This window comes from Papilio machaon, chromosome 6, assembly GCF_912999745.1.
Source record: "Papilio machaon chromosome 6, ilPapMach1.1, whole genome shotgun sequence".
In the NCBI taxonomy this organism is placed as follows: Eukaryota; Metazoa; Arthropoda; class Insecta; order Lepidoptera; family Papilionidae; genus Papilio; species Papilio machaon.
Window position 1 is genome coordinate 4,118,369 of NC_059991.1, and position 20,213 is coordinate 4,138,581.

General features: G+C 32.6%; 1 protein-coding gene across 6 annotated transcripts in view; it reads right to left on the reverse strand.

Annotated features, from left to right (window-relative positions):
- LOC106714961 overlaps positions 1–20,213 on the reverse strand; it is a 167,364-nt gene that overhangs the window by 83,530 nt on the left and 63,621 nt on the right. For 4 of the 6 annotated variants that reach the window (XM_045678215.1, XM_014508105.2, XM_014508109.2 and 1 more), the window contains 2 exons: positions 6,979–7,900; positions 6,560–6,748 (listed from right to left, as the gene is read on the reverse strand). In XM_045678215.1, the coding sequence (XP_045534171.1) occupies positions 6,560–6,748; positions 6,979–7,624 (835 nt within the window). In that variant the 5' untranslated portion in view covers positions 7,625–7,900. Of the gene's footprint in view, positions 1–6,559; positions 6,749–6,978; positions 7,901–8,177; positions 8,307–20,213 lie in introns of those variants that run through there. The other 2 variants (XM_014508106.2, XM_014508111.2) reach the window with 2 other exon arrangements.

A 20,213-nucleotide genomic window follows, 5' to 3' on the forward strand; every position in this document is an offset into this window, starting at 1 on the left:
TAACAGTTTTAATTAAATAAAGAGTAAATCATTCACCGTACAATGCTAAGATTGGCTTAAACATAATGAATTAGTGGAAAACCCAGTCCGTATTCACAAGATAGGTCAATCACTGTCTAGCTAGCTGGTTTCTAAATTATTATTTCTACATAGAGAGAGTTACTAAATTATTCTCTTATTTTTACATATGTACTAGCATTAATGATAAGAATATTTTTATTTCATCTTTTAAAGTTTAATTCAGTCTAAATCGTATGTTTAAAAGCGTGGAATAAAGAATTTAATTTAAGACGATTATCAAAAATATAGAGGTGGTAAAGAATGACAGTACCGCAGAAGTATATGATGAACACTATCTAGTAACAAGAGCCTAAAATTTTGTTGTATTTATAATGTTTAATTACTCATTATTTAGTGATTTTAAATGATTTATAATACTATATGTATTTAGTTTATTATTAATTAATTTTTACAATGTCTCCCAAGTAGGGTTGGCGACAGGCAGGCGGCGGCGCTACGACTTAGGGTCCTTCAAGAAGCGAGCGTATCACCATCTCAAAGGCCGGCAACGCATCTGCGATTCCTCTGGTATTGCAGATGTCGATAGGCGACGATGAACACCTTGGTGTTCCCGCTGCTCGTTTGCCCTCTTCTCTTATACAAAAAAAACCTTGTGTCCCGACCCCACGTGAGTGGGATGAGGCCATGAAGATGATGATGAAAGAATTTTATTTAACTTTAATGGTTATTAAATTTTACATAAATATTCGTTTTTTTTATTATCAAATGCACTATAAATAAATATAGTTAAGAAGATACCATGACTGAATACTTTTAAACAAGCGTTGTTAATTACATTTTAAACGAGAAAATTATACTGTTATTATATTAAAAGTTTATCGTTTAACGATGAAAGATATATAAATCATTCAAAATTTACCGACAACATCAAACAAAATTTCCCTTCAACCAACAAAGGTTTATTGTTAAATAAATTTAATCATCTCAATAGGTTGTACCAAGTATTAAATTTTCAAACAATTCTTTGTGTCATTTAAAATATAATAGCATATTGAAGCACTTTCTTGAGAACTTTTATGAAAAAATATGAAGTTGAAAATCTTTGTCATAATTTATTAAAACATTTTATTTTTCTAAACTTGAACACTAACTAGAAAGTCGCTTAAATTACTGACTATGTTTTATTAAAAGAGTGGACTAAAGTGCATTTTTAGTTAAAAAAAAATTAAAAATATAACATCTCTTATATTAAATAAAATGTAGAGCACTACCGAGATATTTATAAATATTTTAATGTAGGTAATATTTTAACAATAAATATTTATTTTAGGACGCATTATCTAAACATTTTGCGACTCCTTTCGGTTTATTCGCGAAATGAAATTAGGACCTCACATTTCGCACTCTTTTTATTTTAAAGTCTGACTTAATAAATAGTTTACAGCTCGCAAAATGCGCTTAGTTCTTTTTAAACTATTTTTTTTTAAATTCTTTAGTCGAGTGATTCATAAGAAAATAACAAGATATAATGAATAGGTTTTATCAATGGATATTCAATTCACAAACGCTCCTCGGCGTCCTCTTTAACGATCTTTGCTCTAAAGCGAAGAGGCTCGGATGAGATGCTATAAGCATCCTTCACATTTGCAGCGCCAACTCAAATGGAAATATTATTATCATCCAATAACTCTGCTTGTTAATTTTATTGTAAAAATAATTCTTATTTGAAATATCGAATTCATATAATTTTATAAAATGCATCATGAACATTTTAATTTTATTCATTTGTTCACTTTATTAAAAGTATGACAGGCTTGGTCTCGAAGGTAGTATTTGTTACCTCAGTGTACCCTAAAATAGTATCTAGGTTTTATTTTTAACGATTCAGGAATATTTAATTAGACAGATACATACATTGATATTGACTTAGTATTGTAATGTTGGCATAATAGAGACAATTCATTAAGGACTTATTGTGTCCCTATGTGAAGCCGAGGTAATCCTAAATAGACTACATTATTGGGAGGTCAGCTTAAATTGCATTGTTGAAATGAGATTTTACGGACAGTTAGGGTCATTCCCGGAACTCGATATGTGAGGCTTATGAAATTAATTGCTTTTCAATCCCAATTTCTGTTGACCTACATCGCTTTTTCTATTTCAATATTTTACAGCATTGACGTAGTTTTACAATTTTGTATAATTGCCGCAAATCAGATGTCAAGTTGTATAAATCTGTATTTTTAATATTGATTAAAAGATTTTGTAAATGTATAATTTTTTTTTGTAAAATGTCCTAAAAGGATGTAGACATTTTCATCCGCTTGTCTTAAAGTTTTAACTCTTTTGGTGGTTAATAACTTATTTTTACCATTGTTATCCATAAATAAAGAGCCAAATGAAAATAATGAAGACGTATGAATCATGTTACTTTAAAAAAAAAAGTCCATAATTGGATAGGAAAACGTGAAATCGTAGTCGTTGGCGTAGAAATCGAAAACAAACGTTGTTGTAACACGTAAGGCGGTTCGCTTGTAAAATGTAATTTAAAGTTAATATTTTCTTTGAAAATGAAATTTCAGAAACAATTTACTCGTATATAATCTGTTATTCCTATTAAAATAATTTTGAGTGAACAAATTGCAAGTGTCGTAGTTCAGTTGTTTTTAAGCGCGAGTCGTTACGTCGTAAAGAGTGAACCTTTGTGCAGCGGACATGTACTTTGGAACGATTTTTTTTCTTTTGATGTGTGAACTGAAAGGGATGGAAGGGCGGGCGAAGTCTTTTATTTTTACTGCTAACGTACTTTACGTTAGCGCCCAAGCACTTGAAAACGTCATTATTTTCACTAAAATTGACGAGTCGAGAGTACAGCAAATACTACGTTTCTTCCAATGATAAAACGATGCCTGATTTACGCCTCCCATTTATTTTGTTTCTAATAAATCCAGGCGTACTTCCGGAGATTATTCGAGTAGATTACAAACACAGATAGGGCACAAATTACACCACTCCATTTCGCAAGATTTCGATCGGAGTAGATCACAATGCATAATTCAAACGTCGACAAAATTTGTAACAAGGCCTTCGGTAAACTGATCAAGACCTGAATTATTAAGTGCCCGAAAGCTCGTTAGTCATTGTATTGACCTCGCGCATTGTGTTGATCTTTCAAATTTCAAAGTTTTAACAATTGTGCATGCTTAAGGATATTTAAAAAAAGTTAGATGTTTTTTATACAAATGTTAGTGTTCGTTATTCAGACATAAGGTAATTTTTAATGTGATAAGTGTCATAAATCTCGTTTAACATGTTTTAGATATCAACAGTAGTAGATCCTGCTACAACGACATATGTTTGGTTCACAAATGGGCCACTCGTCCGGTGCAATACCACGACCACATAGATGACAGGCGTGAATTGGCAGCAATTCCGCGTTTCGCCTGATGAGTGTGTATGCCGGAGACTTAATTTTAGTCCTCTTGCCCATTCCACCCTTTTCTTAAAAATAAAATATGGAAAGAAGAAGTAGATTTGATGGTGGGGGGCACGCATAGAAAGGGGAAATATTCTCTTTTTGTGCATCCCCTCCTCCGTAGATTAAAAGTAGGCAACGCATCTGTAATCACTGATGTCCACGGGCAGCGATCGTCACGCTATTTCAGTTGGGAGTTTGCTCGTTGAAAACGTTATAATTTAAAAAAAATATGCCATCTACACGTTTCATTACATATGAATTTCTATTTCTATGTAACAAAACACTACTGATGGAATTATGCGTGCGTGATGTTTAATTCGTATAACAACCTTGTAATTCGGTATGCAAAACTCATAGTTATGTAGGTCAAAGAGCGACAATAGGTCGATGTGTCCGCTCTTGTAACGTTGCATCGTGCGGTATTGTGGCTTCTGGACAGATTGAATTGGAGTCACTACATGACGTTTCTGAGTACGTATATTAATTGTCATTTTAATTACCGTTTCCCGAATTAATACCACGTGCAATTAAACCTATTTTTTTTCCATCAGTATGATTTTTAAAAAGAGTTGATTGTTTGTGCATTCAGAATTACTTTAAAAACTAATAGTAACGATTTCGTTGACCATATGAACAAAAGTATATTCGAAGGCAGGATGCTAAATAAAAAAAATGTTGTATGAGAAGTATTAACCCTTTGTATAAAATAACATAAACTAAGATAAAACTCTCATTGATGCTCTTTACATCGTAAAATAAATGCTACTAGCTACAGGTTTCTTAAATAAACTGAAACAATGTAAATGTTAAATGTTAAAGTTGTGGTTTGTTTGGTTAACAATAGTAAAACAGATGGGAGAGTCGTGCAATGCTATGACGGATGAGTGAATTGCTTTGTTCAAATTAAATTGAATACCACAGTTGTTATAAATAGATCGTACAAATTTATAAACTAAAGTACTAACTAAAATATATACTAATAGTACTACGTAAAATACTATTTCTAACGTAAAATATAAATATACCAAATAAATTGTTGGTAAAAAATGGTTGATTCTATTTTATGAATATTTAAACTGTATGATAATCTAAGCAAAAATACTTGCAGCCATATAGTAAATTTATGCAGCAAATAAGATTATGTCTAAAAGCAGGAATGGGAAGTGAGTATTCGCTACAAGGCTAGAATAATCCTGTCGACTTGCGGTCTAAGGGGGACTGTGTAAATTGCATTGTGAAATCGAGTTTCGGGTCGACAGTAGAAGCACTGAACTTCGATACGGGACTAACAATATTAATTGGGATTCAGTGCCACTATAGATAGCGTTGATCGATTTGGAAATATTGGAATCGAATATGAGAGATACGAAAGAACTGGCAGGTTCGACTGAACGGTCAAAACTTTGTTTATATTCTTTTTAGCTTTTCTAAGCTTTTCTTTTCCAAGTTTGGGCTTTAACTTTTTGTAGTACGAGTATCTTATCTTTTTATAGTCCCTTTATAGCATCTTTTAACATCCAATTTTATTTACCAAAGAATGCCATAGTTATAATTATAATACTGTCTGACCTCATTCAAATCATGATCAGAAAATTTCATGTGAAGATTACGGAAGTGTTAAATGTTTTTATTTTTTTATTTTTATGAATTCAAAAAAGCATGTTTTTAGTTTTGCTTATTTTATAAGTAACAAATTATTAATTAGATATTCGTAATTGCATTTCATTAAATACTTGTACTTTTTACGGAATAATTTTTATATAAAAAGTCAAAGGTTGATTCATCTTTCTACTCTCCTTGGGGAATGAGGCTTTTCAGCGAACACTCTCAGCGCCTCTCGAAAATGGGCCAACAGCCCTCGTGTGTAAAGTGGTCAACGTTTTAAATAGAATGTATGTAAAATATAACGCTTGTAAGTTAAAAAGTTGACTTTTTAACTTGAACCAAAAAGCAAAATGGAGATAAATTTGGTAGTTACTAAAACTTATAAAAGAGTAAGAGTGTAACTTGCCGCGCTAATTTCGGGATATGTAGTCGGAATCGGTATCCTTTCACTGTAAGACCTTTTTATATTATGCATAATAAAAAAAGTGTTCAAGTGGACAAGAAATAACTCTTAGAACATTTAAAATTAATATATACCTAAGATATTGTAGTTAAGTTGGTATATCTAGTTTAACTAACTTAGGTATATTTTGACTATGTTTTAATTGATATGTAATAAGAGATATTTCTTGTACATAATTTAATTCGAAAAAGTATATCCGATGGATAAAATGTAATATATAATATTTAATTTGCTAACTTGCAGACTATTTTAACCACATTGTTCGTTTCATTACTATTATCTAATCGGTCATAAAATAACACTTCGGTACATTTAATTACAGCTATTAACGTTTATAGAGCGTCAGTGGCTCAGGGGTTAAGACTTGCAATCTGCAGGTCCTGGGTTCGAATCTTGCCATGTACCAATGTGCTTTTCGAGTTTCGATTTACATATGTACATTTATCCGACGTTCTTACGGTGAAGGAAAACATCGTGATGCAACCTTCACATATCTGAGAAGAAATTCAGAGATACGTGTGAAGTCAACCAACCCGCACTTGGCCAGCATGGTTGACTATGGCCTAGTCACCCCTAACTTAGGGTAGGCTCTGAGCCTCTTGGTAGGGACGTATAGTGAGCTGATGATGATGAATAACGTTTATAAGGAGTACATAACTGATACTCGATGACTTATAGACGGTGTGATTTGTGGTTAGATTTCGCGAGGGCGTAAATCGTATTGGACAGCGGTTTTGTGGTCGAAGTTCAATTACGTTTTAGAGATAGGACGTGACAGAGAGACAACCACTTTCGTGACGTTGAATATAACTACAAGATATCCTTACCATAAATATAACAACACGGATCTTCCAAAAATATCCCGATCGTTACAAAACAACTGAATATTTTCTATGAAAAATTAAAATAGGAATTGTTCTCCGTTGCATTAAAAATATACGTATATGGTGAATAATATATATGAGTTTTCTATTATGACAATATAGACTTACCTGTTTTGACCAGTTTAAAGGTGACTTGCTGTTGGTTCTTCAGCTGGTCGTTGTGCGCGGGATGCGTCAGCTCGCGCAGCACCATCTCCACCGGTGGCTGCTGCATATTGACAGACTTTGGCGGCGTCACTTCTTTTGATGAATTGAATTTTCTAAAGAAACTCCTCTTCTTCGGCTTGGAATTAGATCCTGTTAAGAGATGAAACGATGTATTAAAAAGCATTAATTTTATAATTGGGTGTTTAATTACTATGCATCTTTTATAAGAAACGCCAACCGGTTAGGTAAATCGCAATGTTATGAGTTATTGTTTACTTTCAAGCTTGTTAGTGTCAGTCAAAACGTCATGCATCATGTACAAAATCCACACATTAATATTTCATAAGGCACTCAAATTCACACTTTTTTTTCTTAAAAACCTTCAAGTGATGATCGATGTGTTGGCGTCGAGGGTGTGGAAGTTCGAGCGGACGGTGCGGGGGAGGGATTGGAGACCACAGGTTCGGAGTAAGGGCGCGGCGGGAGTAAGCTAAGGGATGATGTCGAAGGTGAGGGAAATTGGGTGCCCGACGCATCCGAGTGCCTGTCCGGTTCGGGAGTCGTGACACGAATGTTCGCGGTAAATTGAGGCGTGTTCGCTACCTCGAACAGTGCGTCAAAGTTTCTGTCGAAAATGTTCTTCCGCGAGAAGGCCGGAGTCGGCAGGGGGGCGGGCAGTTCGAACTCATCCGGCGCGGGGGTCCTAACGATTTTGCCGAATTCGCTGTCATCGTGGCGCCCGAGTTTCTTGAGCAGCTTCGCTTTGGTGCGCTCGCGCAGTTTGGCCGGCCGTTCGAGCGACGGCGTCGGCGAGGCCGGCGCGCGCTCCGCGTACTCCGGGGGCGCCGTTTTGGGGAAGGAGACGGCGCGGGGCTGGGCGGGGGTCAGGGTGCGGGGGCGCGGTGGAGACGGCTGGGGCGGAGGCTCGAACAGTACGTCGAGCGTCGGCCGCTGCCGGGTGCGGGGCAGCGAGTACGAGCTGTACGTCAGGGAAACTACTTCTTCTGCGGGATATATTACGTACATCCCTGGCGAGACCGCATCGCGCCGGCCCCTCGCGCCCTCCGAAGAGGTTTACGCGCGTTCACTTATATCACTACCACCGACCTAATTCGTTATCGTTTTATTTAAGTTTATTCGTCAATTCGTTACTGAGTTCTGTGGAATGTTAAGTTTTATTTTGTTTACGTGGATCTAGGGTAAGGAATGTTTTAAGGGAGATTTTGAGCTGAGGGAGGTAGGAAGGTGTATTCTTCATGTAACAACAGACGACTGGACTCGTTCATAAAACGCATCTTCAACCTAGATGAGAAAAAATTAAACATTAAACTTTGCTATACAATAGAAATACTTTATTTACAAAATATTTATAGGATCAAGGGTAAATAATTATTAAAAAATCCTATGTCGTTTTTGTGTAGGTATCAAGAATATATATACGAGTATATATATAAATTCATAGTTTATTTTTTAACTATTTTTTCTTATTTAGAATTGCTAATATTTAATTTTAAATTTAGGAAAAATATTTGTGAAAAGTTGATAAAGATATTTTAAGTTATAACACAAGTTAAGCTACCTTTAGATAAACGGGTCAAGTGGTACCACAACAGCTCCAGCAAATCCTGTTTTGTAGTATCACTCAAAATTTACACAATGTAACTTTACGACGCTTTCAGTAGACGAGGCGTGTTACGGTTATTGTTGAACTGGATCTTATTTTATCTATGGTTATTTCATCGTTTTTAAAGTGCCTTTTTAACACGTAATTTATAGTTACTTGTTTCATAAACACTTAGAAAAACTGATGCCAAAAATCACCCACAGTAATGACGTAATAGGGTTTAAATCATGTATCAAACACTAACGACACCCACGCGCTTTTAAAAGACTTAAAATGATATAACCAAATGAATTTCATGAGGTGAATGAAATAATATTTACATGGTTACCTTATGTTCAATACCCTGCCAATTTAAATCTTGCTAATATTATAAATGCGAATGTTTAGATGGATGGATGTTTGTTTGAAGGTACCTCCGAAAGCTGAACTGATCTCGACGAAATTTGGCATAAATGTAGAGCATAGACTGGAAGAAGACATAATCTACTAATAAAGTTTTTTTTTCATTCCGCGCGGACAGAGTCGCGAACGACAGCTAGTATACATATAAATGAAGTTGTAACGATTTCTATACCAATATTATTTTCTTAAATATATGAGCCGAGATGACTTTTATTTATATTCTTACTTAAGTCAAATAAATACAGATTAATTCAAAGACGGTATTAAAAACGAGACTTTCGTATCATATTTCGATAATTTTAAATGTAATGAGACAGAGATGACTCTCAGAGAGTTGTATTATGTGAATGAACTCGACCTCTTTTCACTCGCCTTGGAAGTTCTCGCCGAGTCACAACATGAGTGTTTTGAATACAACTTGTTATTGAATACTCTTCATGTATAATATTTTGCTAGATTGCTAGATGTATGTACGGTGTGCCAACCAACATTAGCTAAAAGAATTGCTGGACATAGTCCTACATTCAATAATTGCGTAAAAAAACTTGATTCCTTGATACTTTACTTTCAAATCATAATTTTGTTTTAAAGACCATTAAAATGTACTAATATGATGTACTACAAATCTAGGTCAACACAGGATAATAATTGCCAAGCGAATTTGCATTGATTTATGTACCGATATCGACGTATGTAAATGTAAAATTTATTGTATAACCTAAAATCCTTAATCTCTACAAGCGTCTTTATATAACAAAGTTATATAACATTGTACATACATGTAAATATGTATTACCATCTAGTACTCGTAGTAGGTAGCTGATATCACGTAGGAACCTGTAGCTATTCAATTTATTTCTTTGTTGGATGTGAAGGCTTGTGTGGAGTTCTTTTCATCGTAGTCTCATTATAGGAACGATGTGGCTGCCGCACAGTTAATATTTTTTTCACCCTTTATTACTTACGTATTTTAATACATATAGATTAAAATGCACACATACAGAAATAGATATTTTATATTTATATCGTAAGTACAGAAGAGAAACTTTTAATTTAATTAAAAAACACTTTTAAATTAGATGTCATAAGGACTGTTACCGCTAACAAAAGGGTGTACTATTTACTGGGCGTAGAGTACTGTTTCAGACGATTTTTCCACTGATACGACAAGTTGTCGTGGGATATTTTTGTTTTATATTATTTTTGTTTGTACTTTGTTCGCTCAAGCAGAGCGAACATCATTACAAGAAAGTGATATCGGAGAGGCATTTTGAAAGCAATTCATTATTATGTATCTTCTGGTCTCATTAAATTATTTCCACTTTAACGTAGAGTGCAAAGATGGGAGGCACTTTCAGCATAAAATTAACCTAGATAACCTCTGGATATTACTCCAGCTAGAACGTGACACGAGCACACTTTGGCTGGTACTGGAAAATATATTATTTTTATGAGTTTGCAGTAGCCTGGATATGATCAAGACAACATATCTATGATCCTTGGGATAGACTTATACCCGGTATTATACTTTTTTGCATTAATAATGACTATAACATCTTTTTTAATAGATGTTGATGTTTTAATAATTCATATTAAATTAAACCTAATAAAATTAACATCAAAGTCAAAATTAACAGTTCTTATCTAAATTGTACGCATAGATTTAATTTTTGAGCGTTTAATTTTATATTGTTGTAAAATGGAGTGGATTCTTGGATGCTCGTAATAAATCAAAATTGTACCATTATCACATATATCACTTCTCGCAGGCTTTGCGGGATCGTAATATTCTATGAGAGTATATAAAATTTATTTTATTCATAATTCAGTAGGCATCGTAAAGTAGTATGTGGAAGATTCAATCACATAGTACATCATTTTTAAAGCTCAAATATGCCTTATGAAGTTTGTAAAATACGTTCTTATTTATCTCTTTTGCTTTGACTATAAAGTACAGAATAAGGGTTAAAAGGAATTTTAATACTGAGAGGCTCGGAGCCTACCCTAATTTAGGGGTGACTAGGCCATAGTCAACCACACTGACCCAATGCGGTTTAGTTGACAAGTCCATTACGATATTTTCCTTCACCGTAAGAACGTCGGATAAATGTACTTATGTTAATCGAAAATCAAATTGATACATGGCGGGATTCGAATCCCTTGCAGATTACAAGTCGTTTGCTTAATCCTTGAGCCACCGAAGCTCTTAACGTTAAAACATTAATTGTAACACTTACATTTATAATATTACTTATAATTACATATACATAAAAAAAATAATGTCTGCTGGTTAAAAAAAGTTTTTACTTCCACGACAACAATTTTCTATAGCCACATAGTACAAACATGTTTAAATACCCGGTAAAATGAATTACAAAGTCAAGTATTGATTCTATATTAATAGAAGGCATAACTGATTTAATTTTACCGAAATTTAATGAGTCGCTTAATGTAGCTTGTTCTAACGAAATTTATAATAAAGGTTTCCATCGTAACAATTTAATTTGACTAAAATTTTTATGTAATTAATAACGAATATTTATTAAAAGTAAAAGAAATAAATCCATTACAGTTTCCCTCATAATTCTTTTTGACAGAGCTATTTTGTTTTTAACCTTCTAATGGCTCTCAAGGGATGTTCCACAACAATGCTTAATATTTTAAAATAAAAGGTTTTAAATAAAAATAATTATGAATGATAACGTCTCCAGTGTACAAATAGCTAATGCTTATTTAAAATACTAATTATTTACGCTATCTTACTAATATTATAAATGGGAATGTTTTTATGGATGTTTGTATGAAGGTATCTCCGGAAAGACTCAACGGATCTTGATGAAATTTGGCATAGATGTAGAGCATAGTCTGGAAGAACACATAGGCTACTAATAAAGTTTTTTTTTTTAATACCATGAAGACGCAGTCGCGGGTGACAGCTATGTAAATATAAAACTCAAAGGACTTTCACAAAATACATAGTTAAAAAATAATAGTAGTAATTTTTTATACAATAAAAAATTACTGTTTTATATTTTACTTGTTTTATATTTTTTCTTCTTCCAAAAATAGCATGTTTTTAATTTATTAAAAGAAATTTAATAAATTAAAAATCAACAGCTAAGAAAATACATGTTGTGGTTGAATAAAATTGACCTAAATGTGTACGAAGTAATGTGCATGTGTGTTTAGTGGGGAAACAAGCCTTTGAGTATTTCATTTCCCGTGGAAAACAATTTCCGATATGGTAGAAAGCTCTATTGCAAGCGTACTATCTCTGATACAATGTAATTTTAAAATAATGGAAAATAAAATGCGATATGGTTTTATTTTTATACTGAATGCATCTGACATGAATACTAAGTTACTTTTGTTAAAAATGTATATTTTCGATTTTTATAAAAGTTATAAATTAATAATATTTTTATGTAATGTAAGAGATCTAAAAGAGCCTTCTCCATTTTGAAATTTATGATTGGTTAGAAACACGCATTAAATTCTTAATTTAAATCGCCATCTTATACCTCGTGTAACATCAAAGGTTTTAGGTATTTTAATCGATTACAGAATAAACGACGTATTAACTCCTTTGTTTGGTTAACATTATTCGTATGTTTGTATGTTACTTTACATTATCACTAAAATACCACGATCATTAAGCTAAAATATATTTTATGATTACGGAGCAATAAAACATATTTTAAAAATCACTTTGTCAGGTTTTTGTTTTTTGAAAATGTAAAACTTAAGAGACCACTTGAAACAATTGCCGATTGTTTTTTGTTATAAAACCGTTAAAAAAGTATAAATCGTAATCTCGAATTTAAACAAATTGGTAATTGGTAAGCAACTATTGAGTTACTAAGAAAACTAAAGTAAGAGAACAAGTTTTCAAAATTAATTTAACTTATCAGCAAAAAACTACTTACTTATCAGGAAACTTCAAAAAAGTTAACGTCACGTTTTAATGTTGTGAAACATTTTGTAATTTACTTTCGGTACTAAAGGTCAGAGGGGACTTAAAAAGTTCACTAAATCTCAAAACTATATAAATTAGAAAGACTTTGTTATTATTTTTTCAGAATGTAGTTCTTGAAACGATAATTAATATATATTTAGCTTGAGATCTTTTTAATTTATTACCAAAACTATATAAATAAAACATATATTTTCTGTAAAGTGTGACTAATCGTTTCATAGAGTTTTTACAGTCAAAAATTCTCAATAATATAATATGAAGTCAAATTCTTTAAAACACTTGAAAGTATTCGACCGAGTTTAGCACACTTTTATATACTAGTAGAAAATTGTTAACAGCAACAGAATAATTAATAAACAAATAATTCATTAAGTTTGGCCTTCTGAGAATTTCTTTATTTACAATTATAGCACGCACGTGGATATTTTTCCACCTGTATATTTCACCTCTCTTGGGAATCTAAATGAAGGTAAATTTATATAACTTTTTATGACAACGTAAAAAAAATGTGTAAATAAATATAAATCTACACACACCTATAGCATATATAACTAGTGATTTAACTGTGAAATACTACAGTTTTTTACAGGAGAACAATATATTTTTGTCCTCTTTGGTTAATATATTTTTTTCGTCATTGGTAGCGCATGGCAAAAAACTAAAGATAACTAAATTATGTTACCTTTATCGGATCGATTTATTTTGATGAGAGATTTCTTGTTTCTTTACATTTGTAAAATTATAAGCATCTCGGAAAGTCATAATTATACAGTCCATCGGCTTATTATAAAAGAAAAATTGCACATTTCTAGGCAACATAACTTAAAGATTAATTTCTATCTTCATTATGATATCAAGATGATTTCAAATATGCCCAGCAACAATTAAATAAAAACTCAAATATCATTAAGAAATATTTAAAAAAATACCTATTGGTCGAAGAGTACTTAAAATCGGCAGACTGAATTCATTTCTAGCTGTCGATAGTTAATTAAAAATTATTGCGGAACAATTATCTAGTGACAAACTTGACCGACATTTATTGCCGCACTTGGCCGACTCACAAAACTGTGTCAAGACATACATCGTTACAATGTTTATTTTTGCCACTCATTATCCACACGATGCCAGAAGCGTCTCCTACACAATTTCTAAGCTCAATAGTTTCTTGGTAAATAGATTTAGTGATTTTAAAGAATACAAGCATTTTAATCTGTAGAATTAGCCACAGTTGGCGGCTTTCTATCAATACGGAACTTTGTATTAGTAACTATTTTTTGTTCTATTACTGATATTCAAAGTCTGATTTGATTCTAAAATGATTCACCCAAATGTTTCTTTGTTGAAGAGAATACCAAATATCAAAATTATAAAGCTTGAAGTAAGGATATATTGTAAATTTAACATGTATGTAGTAGATGGAAGATAGATTTTGGTGCTCTAAAAGCAGAATGTTTTCGTGTTTACGTTTCAATTCAAAAACTATTGAATCGTAAAACACATAAAAGTAATGAATTATTGTGTGAAATATTTGAGAATTATTTCGTTTGAACTTACAAATTGTATATTGTCACATAAATATTATTTTATGAGACATATACACGTGTTTCCAATTGTCATTGTTGTAAATATTTTATCATAGAATATAGATTTTTATTTTTTATTTTGTCCAAATCATTGTTTGCATTTATTTTATGGTCGGTTAGTTTATTTCGTAATTTTACTAAGACTACAGATTTTAGACTACGTCTAGTTATTATTTTTTTTGTTTGAAAGTAAATCATGGCCTTAAGTGAATGATTTATTTCACAGTAATATCGAGAATAGACTAAAGATTAGCTTAATATTATTTCTGATATTGAATACATTTAGTAAAAAAAAGATGAATAAATAAAGAGAGATTTTGCTCAACACTCCGTTACAATTTCATGCATGCGACATCACCTTACTTCAAAAGAAGGTGTAAGAAAAATATATTTTATTAGATGTTAGCTGAAATTTAACATTTCTACAAGAATTCTTCAAATAGATCGCAAAGAAAGTGACCTTTGATTTTTATTTAACACATGTGCTTTGATAAATGGCAGGAGACGTTGAAACATTGCAAAATGTCGCGCATCGAGCTCTTTTGTCTGCATTTTAATAGACAAAACATGTAACGTAATGCTAAAATAGATGAATACCTACTTGTAAACATTTTTATTCTAAAGTATTTATTTTTAAGATGTATATACTAAACATAAGGGTCGCTGTACACGTATAGATTCAGCGGCATGCTGCTGGCTTTTGTACCTAAATTAAATTGCGATGATATTATAAATATACTTTCCATCAAATGTAAGTTTTTAAAATCACAAAATCTTCTAATCTGTTACAATGTTATAGTTTTAAAGTAAATCGAATTGAAGTTAATATCAAATCCTGGGAAGTGCAAATGAAAATACAAAAAGGGTCTTTTTTGAACGTTACATTTTTAATATGTATTTTATTACATAAAAATTAGGCAAAAGAGCAAACGGCCGCCTGGATTCGCCGAAATAGCGAGGCGACCGTTGTCCTAAGACATCCGCAAATGCAGGTACATTGCCTATCTTTAAGTAACGGAGAAGGGGACGCATATAAAGAGGACATTTGCCCTTCCTATGTGTCCCCTCTTCTGTCAAATCCACTTCCCCTTCCCATCCTTCCCATTTCTGAGAGTATTAACAGAAAAACAACAAGCAGTTTACCTATATTATATGCCTCTACCTCTATAATGTATATTGCGTAGCTTCGCGTTAAGAACATGCGGAGTAATAAAAAGTTTTATGTCCGCGGCAAATATACCGACCGTAAGCGAGTGTAAATTTATCATTACTCTAACAAAATGACTTTATGATTGATTGTGAACTCAACTTTATGTCTTTGACGTAGAGTGATATTATTAGCAGATAACAGCCAGCAAGCTGATCAACCGATAGAACTTTTTTTATATTACAAGGTGGCACACGAGCAAGCGGCCACATGAATTCGTCGAAATGGCGAAGCGACCGCTGCCCATAGACATTCGCAATTGCAGATGCGTTGCCTACCCTCAATCGACGAAGGAGGAGACGCACAAAAAGAGAATACATATTTAACCTTCCTATGCATCTCCTCCTCCATCAAATCCACCTCCCCTTCCCATCCTTTTCTTATAAGAGGGTGGAAAGGGAAAGAGGACTAAAATTAGGCCACCGGCACCACACTCACCAGACGAAACGCGGAATTACTTCTACTTCACGCCTGTCTTCTGTGTGGTCGTGGTATTTCACCGGGCGAGCCGGCCAATTCGTGCAACCGATGTTGTTGTTGCTGGCGTCTACCACTGTTAAAACTTGATGCAATTGTCTACGAGAACAATGCAATTAGGAACATAAAGGTTAGAAAATATTTTATTTTTTTAATTTGCGCGGACGGAGTCGCGGGTGACAGCTAGTCAATTATAAAGTAACTATCAATCTAATCAAGAAGATAGAATTCTTTTCAACAATATTCTATTATTATTCAAAATAGGAAGCTGTGAACTATTGTATGTATATATTATAATGTGTATTAGAAAATAAATGTATTGTTTACAAATTTTTATGTTGTTTTATCTATAAACATACAGTTGTATATATTTTAAAGAATTCTTTGTTTATTTTGCTTTGATTTCTTCAAAGAAGAACTCTGTAGTAATTATTACATGTCGTATATTACATATTAATATGTTTCTTTCATCAATGATAATGATAAATGGGAATGACATAGTTCTAATGATAAATCACAGTAAATATCATTTATTTTATAGATTGAGTTTGTGCTGCTTTTGTGGGTTTATAAACATGTTAATTAACATTAGTGACAGACAATTTTTCATTCTAGGATTCTAGGAAAAAAAATATTTGACTAAATTTCCACTAAATACTCAGACTAGTCATAAAGCTGTATCCGCCATCATACATTCTGAAACAGTTTCTTAGCATTTTAATTCTAATTATTTTTAGTCATCATTTAATTATGCAGGGATATCTTTAAGGGTCTGTTCACACAGATCGGGAGAGAGGGCAGAGCAGATCTTTATCTCAATTAAAATTAAGCTTTATTCAATTTAAACGTTTAATTTTGAAAGGTTACTTTGCACGTTCTTTTTTTTCAAGAGCAAGCGTAAAATATACACGTGGCACGGTTGTCGAAACTGTTTAAATTACTGTAAGCCGTTGACATACTGATTTTATAAAATCAATGTTACGTAAATTAAATTGACAGACAAAGCATTAATATAATAAGTATAATACTCACAGATTGTAAGTTTCTGAGACCAAAATCTCCACAAAAACATATTTTAATTTATCTTTTTTAACTAAATACAGGGATGACGAAATGCTTTATACAGGTATTTTGGTCTCAGAAACCAATAGTGACTAAATTTATATTAAACGTATTGCAGTGTGGTTGCAAAATCAATAGTTGAATTCCATATTATCTTAACTCATCCCTATCTGATGCATTGGAACATGACGTCTACTTTGTTAAGTCCCCGTTGATAATGACACAAAGCTTATCGGTGCGGAATATAAACCTACGCAGCTGTATGTGTTGTTCTATACTAATGTTATAAAGAGGAATGATTTTTTGGTTTGTATGTTTGCACTGAATAGGATCCGAAACTACTGAATCGATTTTGAAAATTCTTTCACTGTTGGAAGCTACACTATCCATTAATGAAATTGGCTATATTTATTACTAGATTTTTTTAAAATACCGCGCGGACGAAGTTGCGTGCAACTGCTTTCTCTGATATGTTTTCTATCATGGATTTAATATATTACGCTTTAAGCAAAAGCGCCTACACCAAAATAACATTTATGGTGTATAGTTAATTCAATTTATGATCACGCGTGTAATGTAATTTTGAAAATAAATACAACTATGTGAGTATACAATAAAATATCTCTCGTGGGTTTTGTCCTTTCCGTTAATTGACAAAACATAAAAGAATGTAGAATAAAATCTCGCTTTGAAAAGTATTAGATTATTCTTTTAATAAAATAGGTGGGGTTTGTAGTGTTTGTTTCCAGTGCGTCATAATTATGTCCAATTTAATACCTTCTTTCAGTTTAAAAACTTATTATACGCCCACTAGTTCATATTGTTATGCAGGCACTTTAAACATTGTATTACTTTACTGATAATGTAAAAAAATACATTTTTTTTTGTTAAACTAAAATTCATTGATTTTTTAAATTTAGAGTATGTTTATCAAAGATGTAAATTAGAAAATTTAATTTTAAAGTTGATACGTATTAATAGTTGACAGAGTAGTATACCACTATGTGTACATTTCTCGTGAAAAACATCGACGAGTAAATCGCTTAAAGAAAGATTTATTACCACGAACTCTACGGTAATTGGCCGAACGATCGTCTGAACGCTTTTGAATGTAAATATGGGCCAGATCAAAGCTGTCAAAGAGACGTGATGAGAATAATAAAGAGTAATTTGAGTGATAAATTAAAATGCAATCAAATAGCTCTCTACAGTTTTGTATTAAATTTTCAAAAACACGACTAAGATGTTTACGGAACTATTGCGGTACTTAATTTAATTTGTTTTATGAAATATTAAGTGAGATGTGTGAGAGGATCGAACGGGATATTTTCTATGACAACTGTCTGAACCTTCATAATTTCATATTTATGTGCCAAGCAGGTGATACTTCTTACTAATACCATAAATGCGAAAGCTTACATGAGTGGATGGATGGATAGTTTGATGTTTGTGATTAGGTATCTCCAGAATGGTTTAACGGATTACGGAGAAATTTGGCATAGAATTGTATCGAACCTAAGTTACTAGTTCAGTTTTTTAATCCTTGCGGTCGTCGTCGCGTCAAAAATTTAGCAAAGTATATTTTTCTTAATTATTTAATGTGTTTATAGGAAATAAATTGACTTTATAATTATGTTCATACACCCTTATCTTCTAGCTCTTATCTCTAAGCTAATATATCTAAGTACGCTAATATCATACTGTGGTACAGTTAAGTCCTGTGGGTGTGATGATAAAATTTTAATTTTAAAACGCAATAACAACTATCATATCTATGTAATGTAATTGAAAGTAGAGATGAGTAGCGTTAGTAGTAGAGATGGGCCAACAATTTATCGGGCCTTGGCGTGTGTTGGTGACAATGAACGGTCTAACTCACGATCTATATTTACTACAGCGTGCCACCTGCGGCCGGGACTTACCGCTTAGCTCTCAGCTGTTTATATTACTGGCTCTTCAGCGATTTCCTCAAACTTCGACCTTTGAAATTTTTTAGCGCCGAACATTGTCAACCTTCAAAGCTGACAGCGCAAACGATGCATGGATTACGAACAACCTTGTTGTTATTAGTGAAAAATTATTAAAAAAAAACGTTTTCCCGTGGAAAGCAATTATGTAGTATGTAATTATTTCATGTTCCTACGAAAAATGAAATGCATGAGCTGATAAACTAATAGTAATCACCCCTAACTTAAAGTTGGCTCGAGTCCCCCTAAATGAGGACATACATATATAAGTTGACTACACGTTGGTTACTGAAACAAAAATCTCTGTATAAAATATATCGTCATTCTTGTCGTTATCTTTAACAAAACAGAGATAATAATATGTTGTAAACGAAGATCATGGTCCAAACCCACAGTAAAACGTATTCCTACATTTACATAATCTACGAACAGTCTTCAAAAAGTGTATGTGTATGTTGTTACGGCTAAATGAAAATTAGACATTGACTAAATGGATTATTTCATTTGGCAGCCATGCGCCGCATAAATATGTAAATAATTATTCAGTATGAAGCGTAAGCCTACGATATAATTAGTAAGGTACTGTTGAAACTGAACCGGATTACCTATTTAATGCTGTCTAAGACGGCTGAACGCCAACTGTTGTTAGTGTAATGAAATTAAACAAACAACCACATGTTTTGTATGATAAGACATATTGGAATAGACCATAAATATCATTGTCGTCACCGCACTGCCCTTTATTCTACGAAGGGTCGACATAGTATATAATACTCTTCCATACATCTCTATCAGCTGTCATATCTACTCCCTTCCTATTTCACATAATCTATTGATAAATATTGAATGCAAACTGCTATTTTATTTTTGTATCAAAATTGTCATTTCCGTGTCAAAATTCATGGTATCAGATTATACCGAAGTGTGACGAACGAGGATGTTCAATTTAGGCTCGTTGTTCAGTGTTATCGATCCGATAGGGTAGCAGATTAGATACACCTACGGTTAGGAATAAACTTTCGTATGCTAAATATAACGTTTTTGACATCAATTACTTAACCATCAATAATATTTCATTTTAAACCTGCCTTTGTTTAGAAGTAATTGTTAAACGCAGCTTCTTAAACAAAGTATGCTTATTCTTTTTGCAAAATTTCATATATTTCTAAATTCATAGTCTTGTACTGAAAAATTAAGGTTCTTTTACGTGGTTGTAATAAAGAAATCCGCTGTTACATTCCTAATGCATCCATTTGTATTCACTTTTGCAAAAATATCGCTACTAATAATTGATATTTGTAATATCATTTAGTC